Genomic DNA, 24005 nt, shown 5'->3' on the forward strand with positions numbered 1-24005 from the left:
ATATTTGTTAATTTGGTAATCAGAGCTGGATATGCAATGTTCGTGGCCCACCGAATTTCTACCTTCGATTGCAGCTACTGTACAGTTTAATAATTCGATTCAGTTGTATATTCTGTTAATGTTTTTACCTATTTCTCACTATCATATAAAATTAATTTATTTTCTCAGTATAGGTCAACAGCATTAGGGCAGCTTACCGCGACAGCTCTGCATTCGCCCGGTCACCACTCACCGGTGCTGAATTTATTCATGAATAATAATAATAATAATTAAAAATAAGATACAGATAAATTTAATAATTAATTGTATTTATTTTGAGGTATTGATTATTGTCACATTGCTATAACCTATAGGTCAGGGTAGTGAACTTTTTTCGGGTTACGTGCCAAAATTTTGTAATCAATGTTTTTTAAAAAAAATGAACTTGATGCCAGTAATATATTTATGATAGGTACCTATATAAACAATTTTGACTCAGGGACCAGGGTCATGGCAGATGGCAGATTTAAAAAAAATTCACTGAAGTTATTTTAATATCAGTTGTGTTTATATGTTGTATTGTTGTTATAGTTTTAAATATGTATAACGAAACACAGGCAGCTTTAGCTTCATTCAACTATTGAACTATGTTTGAAGGGCTGGTTTGGGGAGGGCCGGAGGGGTACGCGATAGTGCTCAAGGGCCGCTACATCATTAATTTAGACATGCCACTTGCAAGTGGTCGAAGGGAGAGTTTTATTTGGCCCACTAAATTATTTAGGCACAATTTGCTAAAATGTACCAATCCAGTCCTGAATGAATAATAAATTCCTCTGTTTTGATTTAAAACAGGTATGAAGGTACATCATTGAGTGTGGAAAATAAACTTTCTACAATGTATGTCAAGTGTTTATGTATGAATATATTGAGTTTATTTGGAATGAGCTACTTCACACTTGTCCTCAAAGTATAAAATATTATGTCTGGAAGCAGTAAGTTCCAAACTTTTATGTAATTAACTTTAAATCAACACTCCAAATAAAATCATCTATCTTATACTGTACTTCTCAATAATAGAATAATCCGAAAGGCGACCACTAATCACTTATGCCTGCCTAGTATAAGCAGCAGCCTTTTCAACCAAAATGAACAAATTCAAAAATTCTCCAAAATAAATTTTTTTAAATATGCCAAAAATGTTGGCAATAATAAATGGACCTATGGTCCATGATGAATAGGTAAATTCACAACAACATAACAGAATACTTCTTCTTAAATATTTTTAAACTGCTATTAAAGAATCTTATAAGGACTCTTGAGTTAGATGTTCAAGCTTTTTTACTATAATGTGAACACATTTTTAGCGACAATAGTAATTTTAAAAAAGTTTCTAAATGTCTAAAGGCTATAAATGGTTCAAAAACAGTAAAAATATTTTGAAAATGTAAAATTTATATATTTTAAATATTTGGTGAAAATTTCAAGCATTCATGGTTATTAGTTTTTGAGTTACACAAAAAAATTATATGGGTTTTTTCATAAATTGGTTTTTTACTTAAAAATTACCTTTTTTTGGTTTTGCCGACGCTTAAACGACTGGGACTTGGAAGTTAGTTAAATAGTTCCCCCCCCCCCCTCCCCCCCAAAAAAAAAATGTTCTTCGAGACCCCTCAAAAAATATGAATGGAATAAAGAGTATGGGTTGCTTACTTTAAGTTATAAAAAAAAATGTTTTTCGTGTTACATTATGTGGTGGTAAAATAACTATATATTAATATATTAAAAACTAAAATAAAAAACATTGTACCTAATACTAAGTGGACTAAACTGACATCAATGATACTCGGTGGGTTGAAAACAACAACGGAATTCAAAGATTATAATAAAATTAGAATACATTTTTTTAGCTTAAAACCCCCCCCTGAAATTAATTTCCAGTTACGGCCTTGTATACGATCAATTAGGTACTCTCTAAAATGCAACTTTTTTTAGACAAAAACGAATTAAACCTAGATTAATAATATCTAATAGAAAATAAATGTCTTTAACAGTAATAACATCAAAAAAATTAAAAATATACATAAACTATATCGTCTGACAGACACTCATCGCTCTGCAGGATCGTTTTCGCAATTCAAATTTAACGGTAAAAGGACGCTTCATCCCCGTCCATTATTTAGATATGACATTTGGCCCCAGGGTGTTTATGATGTTATTCACCTATAGGAAGTTTGGTCCCCAAAAATTTTAAATAACTAAAATTAAAAAGCTTTTTTTAAATATTTTAATTTGTATTAAGTACATTGAAATCACTTATTTATACTGATTTGTATTTGATATTTCAGTTAGTTTCTATATATAACCTGTCACATTACAATTATTTACATTAGATCAACCGATCACTTATTCCTTTCAAAAATATAAAATATCATTATTACCTACATTTGAATTCATTATAATGTTGTTTTATTTTATCTCGATAATAATTTGTTTTTGGCATATCCATAGTTTAATTTGTTTTTTTTGTCAATGCAGTCACTGCGTTCACTATACGGTTATTGGGAATTTAAATTAGTTTGCTATCCCCATTACCCACGTCAAATTAATAATTATAATAAATTATACTGAAATTGTTTTATAAAAAGAATTTAAATTAAATTTAAAAAAAAAAATGGATTTCAACTTAGTGATTTAAAATACCGGGGTCCGGGAACCAAACTTCATATACGCGTAAATAACATCAAATAGCTCCAAAATGTCCTATCTCAATAATAGACGGAGACGAAACGTCCGTGAACCCCTTTTTTTGACGAGGGCGAAACGTCCACGATTCAAACACCATCCATTACAGTGACCCACTCGAAACCTACAGCTAGCACAGCAGAGTGGTACACACTTGCCAGAGGCGTAGTAAAGAGGGGCTAAGCCTCCCCTCCATTGACCATGTGTTTATTTTAGCCTATATAATAAATTATGTATTATATTTAAAAAAAATTATTTTACAAAAATCCTGTACCTCCCCCTCCCTAGGCCATAATACAAAATTTCTAGCTACGCCACTAAACTTGAGGTGACATATACTATTGTTCTGTGCGTATATACTATAATATAGGTACCTACCTGATGAACACGTATAGTAGTAATTAGTACCGCGGGTAAAAACATTTACCGATGTGGATACCCGAGTCGGCGGAACGCAGTTAGCATAGAAAAGAGGTTAATAATAAATTAGTTAGAATGTTAGATTAGCTATGGTTTATGGTAGGTAATAGTTTATCACTTTTGCACGGTGCATCTAACGAGGGGGGGACTCCGCGGAATTCGGAACGTGACGTCATCCCCATGTATTGGCGTGTACCGTTTGTCGTCGTCACTACAACTCACTCGTCTCACCGTCAACAATCAACATACCAAAGTGTCTGGCCGTGCCCACTGCCCACCACCACCAACCGCCGCCAACGAGGTGCTGATTACCGTTTCGCCATACTTTTGCACACCGCCACGCCGTAGCTTAATGTGAAATTGTGAAGCTTAATGCAACAGCACACTTCACGGCTGGCGACGTGTGCGTTGCTCCAATAAATATAATAATTTAAAACAATAATATTAGTAGTTTCTACGGTACGCGTACGTGGGCATATTGTTATTATGGTTTCTTTTATCTGAGGTGTCTCAACAGGCCGCACTCTGTAACCCCTCACGGCCGCACACCGCATATCGTTATTCGTTGCCATTGATAGGTTGCGCCATCGTAGTCATCAGTGGTCGCTCACTCACTCGTTCCCCGTCGTTCGCCTATCACGGTATCACACCGTATATATATGATATATATATATTAATATAATATTATTATGTATGTATGTATGTAGGTAATGTAGATGATAATAATAATAATACAAGTTACAACGTCTATTCGTCCGAGACAACGATTTTTTAATAATAATATTCTTGATTCTTATTTCTTGTTTGCTTCCCACCTACGGTTATAAATCGAATAGTTGACGCACGCCTATCTCCTCTCGAACTGCTAAAGTACACTGCATGTACGACTACGACTGTTTTTCGCCGTCGTCGTGTATTTGGGGCGTTATCGACAACGTGCCGTTTGACTGTGTCTTGAGAATAGTTTAGTTCGTATCGGGTATACATTTCAACAAATTATTTCACCCATAGTTAGTTCGATGATAATTGTGTATGCTCCGGTCCGTGATCACACGGCATCCTAGTGTTCATCCAACATTCCGATACAAGTTGACGTTCAAAGCATTGATATGAAATTGTTGAGGTAACAATTATCTTCTCGGTAAACCATCGACATGTCCTCTGTATCCGTCATGGACACACTGTCCTTCACCGTTCTATCCGTCATATTCATCCCGTTTCTCCTTTTCTTCCTCAGCATCGTTCTGTTGGCGTATGTCGGCAAGACGCTAGGATTACAACAGATCTATGTGGACTTCCTAGTTAAAGTATTTGAGGTGAGTACTAATTGAGATATTAAACATCTTGTTTACAGTTTATAATAATTAAAATGTATATTATTATTGTTGATATCTGTCTTTATATATTTTGATAAAATATCATCTAAAACGAATTAGGTAATTATTGACTCCTATCTATTGACTTTATGTCATATTAATATCATAGTAAAAACTGAATATTAATATGTACATTTTCAATTTTACTTGCAGGTTACTGTAAGGTCATTGTAATATATTTGGTAATTGAAAAACATTTACCTATTAGACAAAAGATACATTTTTTTTGTGGGTGAATGGGGTTAATATATTAGGTCTATATTAGTGATGTAATTAAAATGTTTTGGTTATTCATCTAGGTATATGATTGATTGCATCCCTAATGATTATCAAACAAGAGTGATATTTTTTGAGATATTCAAATGAGTAGGTACCTAAGTAGTTTTTGCAATTTTAATTCTCAATTTTCATTATAATAACTGCTTGACAATAGTGCTATTATATTGTTTTTATAATTTATAATTCAATTCGTTAAATAAGTTTGTAAAAGTACTAACAAATGCAAGTAAATGTAAGACAGCATTTAATATTATGTGTTGGTAAATTTATACTTTAAAAATTATAAACATTGTAGATACCTAAATAAGACTAAACTACCTAAAATGCTTAAATAAGTTTGAATGTATAAATACACTATTAATTAGCATGTTTAAACCTATATTTTTTTTTCATAGTAAAATATAATTTTATTTTAATGAAATATGCCAATAAACATGGGTAGGCATAATTTTACTTACATCTGAAATTATTTAAGCTGTGAAATAGTACTATTTTTCTGTACCCTCGTGATTTAAGCATTTTTAAATTTAGGTTGTCAGAAGGTTGGTTAGAAATTAAGATTTTGGTCAACTCCATAGGCGAGTAATTAAAATTTTTAAATTAAAAAAAAAATTTACGTAGGTTGGTATTAGAATTATATTACTTTTTTTATATCAGTTGAGATTTCTGAAATTTAAGAATTGTTCAAATATCCTTCTAGTCTGAGCTTATGTTTTTACACCCCAAGTATACTGAGTATGTATGTGATGATAAAAATGATTGTATGAAACTAGGCATTAACATTTTCTAAAATCTTAAATAAAATTTTTAATATTTAGGTATATGCTATAAAATTAGTGAATATTGTTTGTCAAAATTTAAATTATTTGATAATACTGAATTTAAAATAATTTCTTTTTCATCTGATATTAAAAATAAATACAGATTAAGTTAAAAAAAAATACATATTTTATTTTGGTAACAAAATTAAAAGGTTTAAAGTACAACATGTCATCATACATGTGATGAGTATTAATACTTAGTTTAATATTAACTAACAAATGTTTAAAGGTTGTTAAAGGGTAATGTTCTTTAATGATTAATGATATGATATTCTGTTTTTGATAAACAAATATTTCCTTAACTTATCAGTTATGTATATGTTGGTTCATCTCTATTCACTATATTACTTTTTATCTTGCATAACTAAAAAATATGTTACACAATATTATTTGATATTTATACATTATATTATGCAAAAACCAGAAATCACAGACCTGTTTTTTTATTTTACTTATATTTATACCTCCCCATATAATAAAATTGTTCTTGTATTTAATAATAAGTAGGTACCTCTATCATTTATTTTATGTACTAGCTAACTATAATACTTAATTATTTTGTAGTAACTTCTAATTTAATAGTACATAGTAGATATAGTTTTAGAAGCTAATATTGTTATCTAAGTGTTATTGGAAAAAAAAATAAAATATTTAAGATAATATGTTCCGTCTATTGTTTGATAAATTTGGTTTATTTTGCATCATAATAATATGTATTTTGGTTTTAATTATTTGTTATGCTAATTAGTAGATAGGCTCTAAATATTGACAATGTTTAATGAAGGAAATTATTTGGTTTGTTTATTCAAATATGTGGGTACAAATACCTAGGTAATAAAAATATAAAGGAATAAATAAATTTAATTTATATTGAAGAACATTTTGTACATATGTTTTATAATATTTAAAAATGTTACCGAATGAACATAATAATAGTACAAAATAATTATGATCATTGTTAAAAACTTAACTAGTTAAACTTTATTTAGACAAGCATTAATTAATACATTTCTGTTATATTACTTTGTATTAAATGTTTATAACAATTCATTCATTGAATTTCTGTTGCATTTTATTGTTGTAACTTATATTTTATTATTTTATCCAATGAAGTATGTTAGGTAGATAATTAAAAATAAAATGCTTTTATAAAATTTAATTAAACTGCTTAGTTAAAAACTGTTTTTGCACACATTTACATATGATACAAATAAATATATTTTTCAAAAATATCTGTTTAATGCATAATAAATAATGCCTATTTTTAAATAAGAAGGGCATTTCATAAATTAAACTTGTTATTACTTTTAATATGATTTTTAATGACCTTGCCAGTTTGTCCTGATAACCTTATAATAATAAATTAAATTAAATGTGTATGTAAAAATGTATACTTATACATTTTTAAATTATATTAATTAGAATAAAATAACTATACATTTTGTAAAAAAATTCTATATTTTATCATATTTTAGGTGATAGGTTAATAATATTAACTAATAACAATATATATTTTATAGTTACCTACCTATAATATATCATTAATATATCCACTTAAGCAGTGCCTGAAATTTTTCAATTTTATATTGCGTTAATACCAATTAAAATTATCTTTTCGCACATTTTATACTATCTTCAAATTATATTCTGCAGTATAGTGTAACCAAAAATGTAAGATTGAAAAATTTTTGTTTTCTTTGAAATTTTCTAAAAATATTGAACCTATTTTGAAAATTTTATTTTTGATATATTTACTATTTTTTTAAACATAATTAATTTTTTAGTTGTAATGGAGGGTATGGTAGTTAAATTTTTATTATTGAATTAGATGACTGAATATGAACTCAAATTTAAATATATAGGTACCTACCTGCATGATACATGATTATTTTTGTTAAAACTAAATACAATGTAAGTTGTAATAACTACTCTTAAAAAGTAGTTAGTATAAAATTGTAGAAAGAACTCATACAATAAATAACAAAAAATAATAAATCAATAAACGTACGAAAATGTTTAGACACTTAACATTTAAACTGAAGTAAAAGTACAATTAGTGTTTTAATAATATATAAAAATGAAAATTTATTACTGAGATAAATTCATTTGGATTTTGGATTTCCTATATTATGTTTAACAGAATAATATTAAAATAGGTAAATGGTTATACAAGTACACAGTTTTAAATATAATTATGTAGGTTAAATATATTATAACTACCAAGAGATTTATTTGATAAGAAATTTTCATAAAAATTTACATCTTAGTGTAACATTAAACAAAATTATAGGTCTCTTTCTTAGATTCATTTTTAGTGCACTTATTTAAAATTTGGCATTTTAATTTATGAAGTTATTTATTCTAGTAGTTTAAGTACCATTTCTTGTACCGACCTACCAATTTTATTTGTATTAACGAAAATAATACAATTTATGTGTTGTTATTCTCAGTTTTTGAGATCTTAGTCAGCCTAAAGCTGTTTGTAAAAGACTAAAGTCCCATCACGTAAAGAGTCACTAGAGGATGACTTCTTAGTCACGTACTCACGTATACCATGTTTTCTGTCTCTTTTTACTTAAACTTATTATGGTAAGAAGTATAGATTGTATACATATTATAAAAATAAAAATAAAAAAGACAAAAGTCAGCTAACCTTTGGTGAAAAGTATAATATATAGGTAATAGGTATTATAAATAAAAAAAATCAACTTTTATGTAGAAACATAATATTATGGTACCTTGTATAATTTATATTTATCAATAAATAATTTTTTTTTTAGTATGGACGAGAAAATCTAGAAAAACAGTCCAAAAAAAAAACGAAAAGAGTCGAAGAAACTGATAGTGAAAATGATGATGCTGATGAACTGGATTTGGTGACTGAACTTGGCACGAATTTATTAAACGAATCTACAACACATTTAGAGCCAATAAGCTCAAATGGATCTATCTCTCGGAGTAACTCAACAAATAGTCTATCTAATGGATTTGTTGACAAGAAAATACAGAATGGAGCTCCACCTTTAATAAGCAGACAAGATTTAATACTAGTTCCAAATCCAGATCAAAATTACAGTGGCAATAATAATGTTAAAACTGAAGGAGTAAGTTTAAAAAATAATAGTTACATTTTTTTTGTACAGAAAATATATTAGTATATTACTATATTAATATATTTATATATTATTTAAATAAATATATTATTATATAATTTTATTTATTTAATAATATTCAATTGACATTAAAATTAATTTATAAATATCTATGTTTAGGGCAAACAAATATTACAAAGAACTCGTTCATTTAATACTTTAAAACGAGAATTTGAACTTGCTGATGTACTTGATTATGTGAAAACTGGTGTTGAAGCAATTATAGAAGATCAAGTTACTTCACGATTTGAAGCAGAAGAACTTAAGGTAAAAATATCTAATCATTTATAATGATAATATTATATTACAATAGTTTAAATAATTGAACTATTGTACCTTGTGACAGTATATTTGTAAATATTATTTGTGTAAGAATATTTATTTAATTAAGTAAGTATAAATTATGGTTTTAAAACTAAATGTTTATATTATAATCATACTGATTTTAGTGAAATAAAAAACAATTTTAAATTAGTTATGGTATCTGTTAATAAATGTTTTTATTTTTAGTCATGGAATTTGTTGACAAGGACAAATAGACATTATGAGTTCATCAATTGGAAAATAACTGTCATTTGGATTATTGGATTTATTGTAAGATATACATTTTTGTTGCCATTACGTGTGTTGATTTGTTTCTTTGGAGTAAGTTTTTATTTTTATTTATTTATTTTTACTTACCTATTTGTTGACTTAAATTATACTTTTGAAATGCAAGTTTTGCTTAGTCTAAAACTATATTTATTAAAATACCAAAGTTTAATTTCAAACTTAAACTTTAATTATTGCATATTATTTTATTTTATATAAATAATAGCTGTTTTTAATTATAAACATTAGGTTTATTTTTAATGTTGATAAGCTCTCATAAGTTTAAAAGTACAAATATTAATAATTATTAGGGCCACATAGCCCAGCTCAGAAGTTGATGACCTATAAACTATTAAATAATGACCCGAAAAAGTAAAAAAAATAAGATGAAAATCTTATTCTTTTTCAATTGACCCAAAAACAATTAAAAATGCTCTCGAAAAATATAAAAGCTTTAAAAATACCAAAATAAATACTATTATAAATCAAATGTTTATACTACATATTTAAATGTATCAACTTTTTCATTTTGTTTCATTCATTATTATGTTTATCACAACCAATTATTCTTGATTTCATGTAACTGAAGCTTGTCCGTTTAAATTAAAATTTATAAATAAAATAAAAATAAGTTATTTGGATTTATATGTTATTGAAATACATTTTTAGATAGGAAAACATCTGTTTAAGACATACCTATAAAAATAGAAGTCATCAACTTCAAAGCTTTACTAATAAGTAATATTGGCAATTTTAGCGCTGTATACCAGCGATTCCCAACCTCTTTAGCTGTAAGGACCACCAATTTTGAAAAATAATCTTTGAGGCCCACAAATAGCTCACCTATATACGAATGCATATATATATGTATGTATAAACAAACGTCAGTTCTTAGAACTAAAAAGAATTTAAAAATCAATTGTTTATCATGAAATTAAACATATATTAAACTTAATCACAAATTAAACAATTTGATGTGATTTTTGACATTACTTGTCTTTAGTGAGAGAGTCAATATCGGGGTGAAAACTGGATGGTTTTAGGATTAAATCACTTTCAATGTTCAGTTTATTCCTATATTTAGCGTTAATTATACACTAATTTGACACTATAGAGTGTAGGTAATATTGATACATATTATTATAACCAGAAATATTATTAGGTATGCACTAAAAATATATGATGATATTTTTTTAAATATTATATATTTATATGGTTCACGGCCCAGTACCACGCTGCTCGAGGCCCACAAGTGGGCCACGGCCCATGGGTTGGGAACCGCTGCTGTATACTATTATTTATTCAATATGCATTGGTATTATGTAATACAAAATATTAAGAGTACTTATTAAAAATGAATGTATATAAACCCATCAAACTTATTACTATCTAAAATATGCAATATATAATTCGATCTACAGGTTATGTTGTTTAGTTTAACAATCTGCATTATTTGGTTAACCATAAAGGATGAATCAATACAAATATCATTGATTAACTGTATTTCTCAATATATTTTTGTATTGTTTCAATATGCCATGACAATGGTTATAAATGTCCATAATCCTCAATGGATTCCAAGACGTAATGGTATCTGTGTAGCCAACCATACATCGCCAATTGATATTCTTATTCTATTTGCTCACAATTATTATATTTTGGTAATTAGTCAAGTATATGCATGTTTGCATTATTTGATGAAAGGCACATAATTTATGAATAAATACAATTTTAACTTCAAAAATTTTACTGCACAATTTAATTTACCAACAAAAGTAAGGAGTAAGCAATATATATATATATGTATTTTTATGAATAACTGTTTAAGGGTGGCGGTGACGACTGTCTTTGTCTAACAGACGCGTTACATAAGAATTCAGAGGTGTTTTTTGGCAAACGTACCGATTGATAAAGTGAAGCGATAAGAATTCTGAAAACAGATTTGAATTTGTTGTCAAGTCTACTAGAGATCGGTCAGTCTACATTTTTGATTTTAGATTCTGAGTGAAACGATAAAAAAAAAATAAAAAAACATTTATCGTTTCACTCAGAATCTAAAATCAAAAATGTAGACTGACCGATCTCTAGTAGACTTGACAACAAATTCAAATCTGTTTTCAGAATTCTTATCGCTTCACTTTATCAATCGGTACGTTTGCCAAAAAACACCTCTGAATTCTTATGTAACGCGTCTGTTAGACAAAGACAGTCGTCACCGCCACCGATCCCTTAAACTAAATTAGTTTTTTTCTATAAATTATGATTTACTTCAATTTGTATGTATATACAATTTTTTTATGAAAAGTAAAGTCAACTTAATTAATAATAAATTTGAATGTTTCATTTGGCAACATTTTTTATCGCTGTTTATACCTTTTTGCTTTTTTCTTATATTGCTTACGTCATACTATACACACTGGCAGACCCTTATAAATCTTATATATTTAGTATCTATTTTAACCCTAAAGTTAAAAGTTATTTTATAACTTTAGTTTTACTTCTTAATTCAGTGCATGTGTAATACACTTTAATAAATTCATATGGTTAGTTATTCACATTTCTTAAAATATTTCTATTTCTATAATTTTCCAAGTTATAAGATCTAGTTGATTTACATTAATAGTCTGAAAATATTAATTTTATAGAATTTATCAGGATACCTTTGTTATAATTTTAATTCAAATATAAGAATTAAGGTAACTCATACACTTAGTTTTTGTATTGGAGGGAGTTGTAGTATCCCTTCTTTAAAAAAAATATTTTAATGTACCCCTTCTAATTTTATCCTAATCAATGTACATTGTAGATTTTGCCAAACTCAAACCATGTTTTAATTCTTAGATGGATGTATGTATTTTATATATTTGGAAATATTTAACTAAGATATTAAAATATATGAACTAATAAGTTAATTATATCTCTTGATAGATTAAATGAGGAAATTAGATTGTTTATATTATAATAGTCTCATGGTCAATTTATGTGGATTTTTTGTATTAAATAAAATTATCTTTTTCTTACCTGACTTTTGTTCACTTATATGATAATTTTAATATTTTATGTGAATAGGTCATGTGGCTGTGGATTTGTACATTAATTGTTGGTTTTGTGCCTGATAGTATGGGTAAACGTTGGCTGAATCAGAATGTATCCATTATGTGTTTTCAAGTTTTAGCTGCTTCACTATCTTCAGTCATCACCTATCATAATCGCGAGAACCTACCAAAGCGAGGCATTTGTGTTGCCAATCATACATCTCCAGTTGACGTACTAATGTTGGCATGCGATAACCCTTATGCTCTGGTGCGTTTTAATAAGTGCACGATCATTATTATCATAATGCAATTCTTTAAGAGTAGTTTATCCAAAAACATTATATTTTAAGAAGCACCCCTAGAAAACACCATGCATTTAATGATTAAAATAATGCACATTTAATATATTATTAGTTCATTTTGCTTTGTCTAACAGTCATTTCATTTACAATGGGGTTGTCATTTATTCAAAATTATAATTTGGAACACCGTAGTAATCCTCTCCCTCATCTTATAAAAAAATGTCACAAAACTGACAATCTTTAGTTATTACTCATTACTATTGTTTGTCGTAGAATGAATAAGATAAAATGATACACTCTAGTACCCCACTGACTTCTATTAGCCATATCTCAGTGATGTTTATAAATTCATTGAATATTCCAATCAATTTTGATAGAAATATATTTTGTTTTACATTTTTTTTAAATTTATTTTAGTTATATTCATTACGAATATTAATACACAAGTATTTTTTCACTTATCAGGCAAGAACTGTAAGTGTTACTGAATAGTGTATTCATACAAAATTTGGGCAAACGGCAACCCTAATTTATCTATCTACGCAATACTTCATATTTACATACTTAGCATTGCATTTCTATAAGCCAAATTTTAAATTCATGTTTTGGATAAACTATCATTTTCTTCTAATAATAATACTACAACTATACATTTAATCAAATCATTTTTATATTCTATTTATACCAGATTGGCCAGCGACATGGAGGGTTTTTAGGAATCCTTCAAAGAGCATTAGCCAGAGCTTCTCCTCATTTATGGTTTGAACGATCTGAAGCCAAAGACAGAGAAATTGTTGCAATGAGGTGAATATATTTTATTGTCAAATTACTAATTTTGAATGTTATTTATTGCAATAACATAATAACTTAATCCTGGACATAAAGTCCGTTTTGAAGAAAGTTAGACAAAAAGTCCAGGTACATATCTTCAGTTTGAAATATTATTGTTACAAATTTAAAATAATAGACAATTTAAAAGTTCAAAAATATGAACCTTTTACAAATGTTATAAACAATTAAAAAAAAATAGTAAATACATGTATTAAATCACTCTACAGTCCACAATAATAATAATTATTACATTCACAAGTATTTTTAGTTGCTTTGCCTGGTGCGTTGGCTACTACCAGTCACGGAATGCGACTGGGAGTAAGTAACGACCATACTTACTAGCTCCCGGATAGGTGACCACACATACACGTGTTTACTACCTACCGTAACAATCGTAAAAAAAAACCTACCGTACCAACCTCACCCCTACCATAGTTCATAACCACTATAATAGCTAATGGTCTTAGTCGCCGGACTTAAGTTCAATAAAAAAAAACATATATTATTTTGAATAATAAGTATAAGAAATACTGGAATCTGGAATAGTTATCAAATAGAATATATTATATTATTAATTATTATTTATATAATTATAAATGAAAAGAATATTTTGTATTTTTAGACTTTTTATCCGATTACTATAATAACTATGTTATCAATAAATTATTGATTATCTTCACATAAAGACAAAACAACACATGTACAATTAATTAAATATATTCAAAGTACTACAGTTACAATAACTAATAGTAAACCTCAAATTTTTATTAGAATCTGATTCATCATTCCTTTCATTTAAAAAAAAATAATTTACCTTATCTTTTAACTGTAGTTGTAATTATTAACATTCTATATGCAAGTCATACAATAATTGCTATGCCTAGATAGGTTGGCTAATTTAATTATTGGAGCTAGTTACAGTTATAGCTATAGTTTGAAGGTAGTTAATAAGAAATGAACTCACACTGCTGAATACATAGTAGATTTTGATTGAACCTCGTCATTGTAATGGATATTATGTTACATTTAAATTCAATGATAAATCGTTGTATACAAAAAATGATTCTGAGCAAAGACTACATGTCAGATTCTATTTCTAAGGATATTTTATGGTTTATTTATATTACTGTTAGTCATTTATTTTCTATTAGTAGTGTACAGTAAATTAAACTAATTTTTGCAAAAACATTGCATATATTGTTGTTGTTAATTTATAAGTCAATACTACGTACCGTAGAATGCTGTGAAGAATAGGGTTGTTGTATAAAAAGGTTAAAGTTGGTCTAAATATTTTGAAAATGTCAGCCTATCAAATGATTAATTTTACATTTTTTAGACTACGGGAACATGTCTCAAATCCAATTAATCCACCAATATTAGTATTCCCCGAAGGAACGTGCATCAACAACACATCTGTTATGCAGTTCAAAAAAGGAAGTTTTGAAGTTGGCAGTGTGATATACCCTGTAGCTATTAAGGTTAGTGACATTTGCAATTGATTTATTATTTTTTAAATATTAACAATAATTTACAAAATGTTGTACTTGTGTGGTTATAGTATGATCCAAGGTTTGGAGATGCATTTTGGAATAGTAGTAAATATACAATGATTCAACATCTTTATTTAATGATGACATCCTGGGCTATTGTTTGTGATGTATGGTACTTGCCTCCAATGTATCAAAATGAAAATGAATCAGGTGCCGATTTTGCAAATCGAGTAAAACGAGTGATTGCTGATCAAGGTGGTCTTGTTGACCTAGTATGGTAAGACAATTCTATACCTATCAAGAATCAGTAACAAATATATGAATTTGTCACAATAGTTACCTAGTTTATCATTAAAATTAGAAGTGCTTGGAATTAAAATGTTAGAACAATTTTGGTAATACTGTTAAAAATGTTATTTAGGTAAACCTTACCTTGGATATTATTGTTTTAATAATAGACAATAATGGGGCTCCCTGCTAAGCACTTCCCCAAATATTTTATTAGTCCCTTCAATATCTGATAAATCTATAATTGTGCGAGGGCAAAGCCGTTATGTCTCACACCGATGTTAAGTGTTAGGCCCCCCCTCTGAAATTTTAATGGATTTTCAACTATATTTCTAACTTAGTTTGTATAGCTAATACAAATCTTATTTGACTTATGATTTAACCCATTTTTTTCTGAATTCATCATTATTTAGATATAATATTATGCTATATCTTTAATTGTGTCTAAAATATTTATACAGATTTTTCGTTAACTATAAATTGTTATAAATATCAACTTTGATCTTTTTATTTATTATTTTGTATAAAAATTTTATAAATATTAAAATTGTTTACAAATTAATAAATCTGAAATCAATCAAAATTATTCTATAACACAAATTGTTGAAAAAATTACTCAACATCATTCCAAATTAAATTCAGACACTTAGTCGAAATAATTGTTGTACTTGTATTGTCCTGTAGCATAGAAATTTGATTTTGATTTTCTAGAGATATTTTAAGTTCAATTTTCTACAAAAAAATATTTCTTAATTAACTTTACTTCTGAAAATCAGTTAGGTCTTTCTATAATCTTTATGGTATTTGAAATGAAATTTTAAAAAGTTTTGCAAATTATAATAGGCTATAATTTAGTGCATTTAATGAATAATTGTAATTATCTCTGAAATCAATTTATTATCAAAATAAAATATTTCCAGGGATGGTCAACTGAAACGTTACAAACCGAAAAAAGAATGGAAAGAAAGACAACAAGAAGAATTCAGTAAACGGTTAAAAGTTGAATAGCACAAGTTGATATCATTTTTTAAAATTACATATTGGTTATATTACAACGCAAAATGGGATTGCTTAAAAATGTCATGACAAAATGAAATGACAATCCATATGAACAAAAACTAGTCGTACATTATATCACCATTTTATTTTTTTGTTTAATATTTATTTTAGATTTAAATAATAAAGTAGATATTAAATGAATTATAAATCATTCAATTTTGTGAACCGTAATATAGATTTTGATGGCAGACTATAAACTATGGATTTCCATCTGTGATTTAAGAAAGCCTTTGAAAAAGAATTTTTAATTATTGAAAATCTTCAACATTTTGATGTTACTAATGTTGAATTTGAGTATAAGTTCTAATTTTATTTCTTATTTATTAAATGTCGCTTTAAATTATCAAACATATTTACTTAGATATTTATGTTAATCATATGATTAATTAAGTTAGTTCCTTATTAGTTCGTTCTTTCGAATTATTAAATTATACATACCAAAACATACACCAATTTATTTTTTATTTGAATTAATTTTGGGATATTATTTTGTTTTAAATATAATTGTTATACATGTTGTTTTGTAATTATAAATTGATTTGGAAACTTAAAATTTACACAATATAAAAATATAACTAATAATAAAACAAAAATTTTTTGTTTAAATGTACAGCTGTATATTATTTTTATTTAAGATGTATTTTCAATAAAACAAATTAAATAATAACTATTCTAAAAGCTGAAATATTTACATAATAGTTTATAATTTTTCATATTTAATTTGCTTATTATTTTTATTTTTTGAGCATATTTATCAATATAGATTTGATTTTATTTTATAATTATCATATATATATATATATATGTGTGTGTATGTGTATAAATATTGTTTAAAATTGGGTTGTTTAGGTTTTGCTATATGAAAAAAATTAATTCTGTTGGTGTCAAATGTGAATTTACAAACAATATAATATATTAAGTACCTTTAAATTTGACTTTTTTTGTTAATGAATTTAGATGTTTAATTATTTAACATAAAGTTCAGTACCAAAAAACCAGTGATTATATTTAGACTTCTCAATTATGTTTTCAAGTCATCTTACTCTATTTTTCTTGTACATGCACATTTATTTATTTCTAATAATCAAAATACAATTATTGAGCCAAAAAACAACTAGTTACCATTTTCTTATTCTTAATATTATATTTGAACATCTTAGGTAACCTTAAACAACAATATAGTACAACTGTATTGATACTTTATATTTTCAAAAATAATCAATGGTTTAGAAGTATTGTACCGTTAACATAACATTTTGCTACTAATTTACAATAATTGTTTAAAAAATGTTGAATTTTAATTAAATTACTAAACATTTGATACCACAGAATGAATACATTGAGACTGGTTCTTAAAATAAATATTTTTTCTAGTTTAAGATAATAAGCATTTTGTACATGTCAAATTTATAAAATGTGTAATAATAATTGGTTAGACTGACCAATTATTAAATATTCTATTTTGTTGCCAATAAATGATTTGATTAAAAAAAGTATAATTTTATTTTGTACATCATTTTTACATAATAAATATTACCTTCAAAGACTTTTTAAGAACGAGGATTTTTTCCGCTTTTTAACATTTATTGATTGGTGTGTTATTTCTACCGTAGTTGAACTCTTTGAAGCTTTATGGTCAATACTATTATTTGAATTAATTGTTGGAATTTCTTCATTTTTCTCTATAGTGGGTATGCTCTTTAACTCTTTGTGTTCATCAGAATGTCTATAAAAGGATAATGTTGATGGTCTCATAAATGTTTAAAAAAAAAAAAACAACTTATGTTTACCTGGTATCGCACTGTTCAATAAGTGGAGATGAATATATTTCATATAAATGTAGGCTTTCATTACATAATTCTTTATGATTCAACAGTGTATTCATAAAGAAATTATCTTTCTCAAAAACATCTGTTTTAATGTTTTCTACCCAGAAACAAAAAAACTATGATATAAACATTTGAATACATTAACTTATTACAATTATAAAAAATACAGACCATGTGTAATATTGCCTCCTCTTAATTTGTATTCTGAAATTTCCAAATCCTTTTTTTGAATAATATTGAATAAGTCTTCTTGGTTTTGTTTTAATTGTTTTATTATTTTTAATAATGGGTAAGTGAATGTGGAATAAAACTAAGAACAAAAAAATACTTGATAGTGAAGTACATTAAACAATAATTAAATATAAATACATGTGAATAAATTCTAAAATTGTCCAAGAGTATTATATAAATTTTGTTTAGATTTACATCAAGAAGTAAAAACCCATGAATATTTTTAGATAAATATGGACATAAGCATTTAGAGTGCAGTTTTCAGAAATTAACAATAATGAACATTGTTTTATTTATTGTTTTAAAATATGCTGAATACAAAATAAGTAATGAAAAATGGCACATAATATAAAATTAATTATGAAATGTTATAATGAAAAAAATATTTTTTTCAATTTTTGCAATGGTAAACGCAATAGGCCCGACATTGTACTCTTTGCCATAAGAGTCTAATTGTACAAATCTATCTAAAGAGTATCTAATCCATTATATACATTAAAAAAAAACAAAAATAAGGAATTATAGAGGAACCCGAAAATCTATTTTAAGAATTTTACAGCTATGACAACTTTTTTTTTGCGATAGCAATACTCACGAACCATGAGCCACCTAAGGTATTTCTTCTAATCTAAGTTTAGTATAGAATATGGCTAATATAATTTTTTATCCATGGCATAGATTGAATGAAGTGTGAGTGATTTACTTAATACATTTTTCTACCATTTTACCGCAGTAACTGTAATTACATACACTCAATAGTCTATACTTACAATATTTTCATCTTTTAATTCCGATTCAAATTCCAATTTAAATGGAGGAAACCCATCTGATAGAGTAATGGTCAGATCTGTCTTGATATTCAATTTGTCTGGATAAAAGTTATAATTTACATTATCCATCTCTACAATATTTTCCAAAAATTCAACAACATTTTTAACATCAACTTCAATTTTATTGGTTGGCTAGGCAAATATAACAAAAATAATAACCATAAATCTCTGTACATAAAATATTGGCAATATTGGTTATTATACAAATGTAAAATGTGATTTAGACTGAAAAAAGTTTAAATTATCAATTGTTGAACTAATAATTTCATTTATGAAATTTTCTAGTTTTATTGAATGAATATTTTTGAAATTAACTTTTAAGATGAATCAATTTTCATAGTCACTCACTGAAAAAATTGCAGCAAATGAAGGTTCATGTATTTCTTTTGAGTATAATTGCTTCATATTGGTGAAACTAAAAATACAAAAATCATCTTTTCGACAGAATTGAAAAAACATTGGAGCGTTTTTAAATGTTTTTTTTGTAGACACCCACATACTTGTAACTAACTTAAATCAATCAATTAGTTTTTTTATAAAAGTAACTAAATAAAAAATCAGTTTAGTTATCTAAAACAGTTACTATGATTTGAAATACTTGAATTCTGTAATAAAAATATTGTATACATTAGCATGTTATACTAAAATACCAAAAAAATATCATATAAGGTGTATATTGAGGGTTTATTAGTAAAAAAAAAACAGAGTTACACATAGTTAACTTTTATTGACGGTCACCATTGTTGATTGTTCTGTGCTGTCCCTGAATACTGAACTTTATAGGTATTTTAGTATTTACTATTTAGTATCAATAAAAAATATAATGTTTATTAGTTGTATATTTATTTATATTTTAATCACAGATACATATGCATAATTATTTATTCTCCACATCGTGGTCCGCAGTATCAGAATAAACTTATATTATCATCTTTATAAATAATAATATTATTCTTATTTCACCTTTCTGTGATAGTAGCGTAGGACAATAATAGAAATTGTTGTATTACCGTTCCTGCAGCCTGCAGCTGCTGTGGTTGATATCTGAATAAATTATTTATGTGATAAGTTCTTATCAATGTCAAATATGAAATTACTCATGACTTACTACATGAATTCATGTATATACATCTACAATTAATTTATTAAATATAAATTACTATGTATTTTGTAGGTATTGAACATTAATGTATAAAAATGAAAATTAAATAATATAAATATAAAATATACAAGTTGGAGAAATTCATACTTCATCGATGCAGCAATAATTAAATAGGAAGTTAATCGTATTGTCTTATTCAGTATTTGGTAAGTATTTGTTGTGGCCTAGTATTTAGTTTTTAAGTATTTAGCAGTCCTTAAAATTGTAGGTAGTACAACACACCCTGTGTAGTACAAAAACTGTAGTGTGTAGTACGAAATTTAAAAGTGTGTTATTCAAATTAAACCTTTATAATAATATTATATACAATTTTATAGCTTCACATTTTTAAAATATTTTAATGGTTTTTTGCCAAACCACATTTTAATTATTATCCAAATTCTACACAGACACACAGTACCTAAACAATATTTCGTGTTGTTACTCATATTGTAGACTCATATTATAATTATTATTATTCATTCTTATTGAGAGTATACTAGGGTATACTAGGATTTATCTAGAAATAACCGCAATAACTGCAATAGCTGCTGATGATTTTATTATTTAAACTCGATTTTACTACCCAGACACATTATAGACAGTACTAGTGTACCACGGCACAGTTTATAATAGACATATTTTAGTAATTGGGTTTTTGTGCTTCGTAGTTTTGTACTTCCATACGATCATGCCCTTATGCTCTTTCTTACAGTCTTTATTAAAAGTAAATGGTAAGTGCTACCTCATTGAAAGCTCACATAAAGTGGCACCTCTCTTAGAAAAACTTTTATTGAAAGAAACTCTTCAAAAACGTTTCTATTCAAAGAATTAATTTTTATTTATTTGCTGATATTATGTGTTATTATTTTCATGCATTTTATACACTAAAAATGAGTTTTATAAATAATAATATAATTATTGTATAAATGTATACATATTTTTATTTAATTTATATTATGTGTAATTGGTCGAAGAAGACCATAAACATCGGTAATAGGTTATAGAGCTTTAATTTTTAATTTAGTTTTGACTGACTTTGGACTATGTGTGTAGTACAAAAATTTGGATATTTTAGGGACTGGTATTTAGTAATAGTATTGGTTTTAATCGTATAGCCCACAGGTACAGTAATAACTAATAACAACCAACAGTACATTATAGGTACATAGGTAATAGGAAAAAAATAAAAATTAAAAAAAAAATTAAGTATAATACTAATTGATTATGAAAATTAAAAAAATGCATACTTTTGTAATTAGTGTGTAATGCTATCACTTATTATGCACACATTTAACATTTTTAAATACATCAAAAATTATTATAAAATTATTGAATTCCTTAAAAACGATCAGTATCCCTTGTCTTATAAAATTTAAATTATTATTAGTCATTAATTGTTATTATTAATATATATACATAATATTATATAAATTTATTTATTTTGAAAAATCTTGTTGTTTTTATTTCATAAAATTATAATAAATACAATATAATATATAATATTCGTATGAACCATTATTATCATATTTAAACATGAATACTCTTCAGGTCAAAAGGGTAAAACATGACATTTGTTTCTTATATAAACTTTTAAATGGTTATGTTAACTGTCCAGATCTGCTGTCAAACGTTTCTTTTTTGGTTCCTGGTCATACGACTAGACAAACCTGTACCTTTTATGTGCCATTCCAGCGTACCTCTTATGGTAAAAACGCTGCTTTGATTAGATCTATGCAGTATGTGAATGATTTCAACATTGATTTGTTTTTTTGTAATTTTATTGTTCTTTTTAATTTATATATTGGTAATTTAATTAATTAACTTATTGTACATAACAACCCTCATCTAGTTCATATATGTAAACATTTTTCATTTTTGTTCACATGTATATTGTAACTGGGCTCACCCGTTTAATTCTAATAAATAAATAACTTGTGGTATAATAAAGAGTAAAATTCATTTTTATTGGGTTCTGAAAATTCCCTACGTACCTAAAATTTTTAAATTTGAGCATAATAGGTTACATCACTTTGCATAGTAATTACAAATCTACCTATACATTTTTTGATTTTCATAAGTAAAATGTAATCTGACTTAATAATAGTGAATTTTATTTAATTAATATAAGTTATATATTACAGAAATATAATTTCAAAATATTGTGATTTCTGATAAGAATATCAATACCATGCTTTATTTATAATATTTGTTTTGCAGGTGAATGCTGTTGTAGCCTATACAGTTTAAAAATTACTGTTCATATTAATCGTTCAGTAATCAAGTACAAATTTAACAAATTGATATTGTTGTCAAATTTAATATGCCCTCTGAACGTCGTTTGTGGAAAATAGTGTTTAATAATTTTTTAAAATCTCTTCAACCTAAACTGAAAGAAAAACCTATTGGTTTTGATGCACAAGGTAATAAGTATTTTGAGTTAGAAGCCGATCCTCAAGGTGGCCGTAGATTGCCAAGAAGATGGTTTGTTCCAGTTGATGAAGAAACAGGTGTTCCAACACCTGAATGGTCGCAGTGGTTAAGAGGAAGACGCGATGAACCACCAACTCAAGAGGAAATTGCTCATAACGAAGCTATTGCAAATATGAAGAAAATTAATGCTGAGAATATTGCTCAAAAATTTAGACTTCCAGGCTCGACAGATAATGAGACAGAATATCAACAAAATAGTAAAGGTTTTCCTGATATGTCCGAAAAATATGAAAGACAGCCTGGGAATTTAAAAAGTAAAATAAAATAAATTTTAGTCAACAACTAAACTATATGTAAAATATATTGTAAAAAAAATGTTAGCTGTGTATTATTTAAGTTTTGATTATCTTTTTAGAATTTGAGTAAAATACATTATTTTCATAATTAAGTTTAATAAAACCTTTGTTATTGGTTACCGTTAAATGGTATGAGCCAATAACCACTGTTGTTACAGCTTTAATCAAATAAAAAAATATATATATTTATTTATTAATATTATTATATATATTTTTTTGTTATTTATTAAGTAATAACTGATTATTATGTAAATTAAATAGTACTTATTAAATTTAGAATTAAACTGAACACACATAATATTTTATTTCCACGAGTAATTAATAATTACTAACAACTGTGTGAATAGATTTTAGGTGTGCTTAGTGCTCTTATTAACTTCATGTTATCTATAATTTTTAATTGAACAAATATTTTTAATAAGGCCTTTAGTGAACTATAAAAACTCTTTTCTTAGCCTTAAGTTAATTTACCAACTTTCAAAAACATTTGATACTAACCGGATATCAAAGTGTAGTACACTAATAGATATTTATAATTTATGCAAATATAAGTGATTAATTTAATCAATATTTTAATTTACATAAATATTGTATATATACAATAGTTTTACCATTCTGTCAAGTAAATCTATAAAATTTATAATTTTACAGATACTATGCATAATTACTGCAGTAGTATTTATTTTTAAATTAAATTAATGAAAATTGCAAAAAGAATTTTATTTACAAAATATTATAGATACATAATAAAATAATGAGTTATATAATATATTTGCGTTAATATTAAAATAACTAAATAGTGAAGTAAAATAATATACAT

At 26.3% G+C, this 24005-nt stretch overlaps 3 protein-coding genes across 5 annotated transcripts; 2 read left to right on the top strand and 1 right to left on the bottom strand.

Annotated features, from left to right (window-relative positions):
* Positions 1 to 3866: 3866 nt before the first annotated feature.
* Positions 3867 to 16425, top strand: LOC111026515 (glycerol-3-phosphate acyltransferase 3). The gene is made up of 9 exons (XM_022304611.1): positions 3867 to 4457; positions 8398 to 8721; positions 8890 to 9036; positions 9280 to 9414; positions 12430 to 12663; positions 13386 to 13501; positions 14865 to 15006; positions 15087 to 15295; positions 16227 to 16425. Exons 1-9 carry the CDS (start codon positions 4296 to 4298, stop codon positions 16312 to 16314), a joined length of 1557 nt encoding a protein of 518 aa, XP_022160303.1. The 5' UTR covers positions 3867 to 4295; the 3' UTR covers positions 16315 to 16425.
* An 876-nt stretch (positions 16426 to 17301) lies between these two features.
* On the bottom strand, positions 17302 to 20191 carry LOC111026529. 3 transcript variants are annotated; one of them, XM_022304630.1, is made up of 6 exons: positions 19994 to 20191; positions 19604 to 19860; positions 19196 to 19387; positions 18366 to 18504; positions 18156 to 18291; positions 17905 to 18091 (listed from the first exon to the last, which is right to left on the bottom strand). In XM_022304630.1, the coding sequence occupies exons 2-6, from the start codon at positions 19751 to 19753 to the stop codon at positions 17905 to 17907; spliced, it is 804 nt and encodes a 267-aa protein (XP_022160322.1). In that variant the 5' UTR covers positions 19754 to 19860; positions 19994 to 20191. The 3 variants fall into 3 exon arrangements, with proteins under 3 accessions (XP_022160320.1, XP_022160322.1, XP_022160321.1); XM_022304629.1 differs by having other exon boundaries at positions 19967 to 20191; XM_022304628.1 differs by having other exon boundaries at positions 17302 to 18091; positions 19604 to 20191.
* A 149-nt stretch (positions 20192 to 20340) lies between these two features.
* Positions 20341 to 23396, top strand: LOC111026530 (mimitin, mitochondrial). The gene is made up of 2 exons (XM_022304632.1): positions 20341 to 20563; positions 22617 to 23396. The coding sequence occupies exon 2, from the start codon at positions 22720 to 22722 to the stop codon at positions 23155 to 23157; it is 438 nt and encodes a 145-aa protein (XP_022160324.1). The 5' UTR covers positions 20341 to 20563; positions 22617 to 22719; the 3' UTR covers positions 23158 to 23396.
* Positions 23397 to 24005: the final 609 nt, after the last annotated feature.

This window comes from Myzus persicae, unplaced genomic scaffold (assembly GCF_001856785.1).
Source record: "Myzus persicae strain clone G006 unplaced genomic scaffold, MPER_G0061.0, whole genome shotgun sequence".
NCBI lineage: Eukaryota > Metazoa > Arthropoda > Insecta > Hemiptera > Aphididae > Myzus > Myzus persicae.

Coding starts and splice junctions, on each gene's coding strand:
- LOC111026515 (XM_022304611.1), top strand. CDS start 4,296: ATGTCCTCTGTATCCGTCATGGACACACTGTCCTTCACCGTTCTATCC. Junction 9,415..12,429: donor TGTTGATTTGTTTCTTTGGA/GTAAGTTTTTAT, acceptor TTATGTGAATAG/GTCATGTGGCTGTGGATTTG. Junction 15,296..16,226: donor GGTCTTGTTGACCTAGTATG/GTAAGACAATTC, acceptor AAATATTTCCAG/GGATGGTCAACTGAAACGTT.
- LOC111026529 (XM_022304628.1), bottom strand. CDS start 19,753: ATGTGGGTGTCTACAAAAAAAACATTTAAAAACGCTCCAATGTTTTTT. Junction 19,388..19,603: donor CATTTGCTGCAATTTTTTCA/GTGAGTGACTAT, acceptor ATATTTGCCTAG/CCAACCAATAAAATTGAAGT. Junction 18,292..18,365: donor AGGAGGCAATATTACACATG/GTCTGTATTTTT, acceptor GTTTCTGGGTAG/AAAACATTAAAACAGATGTT.
- LOC111026530 (XM_022304632.1), top strand. CDS start 22,720: ATGCCCTCTGAACGTCGTTTGTGGAAAATAGTGTTTAATAATTTTTTA.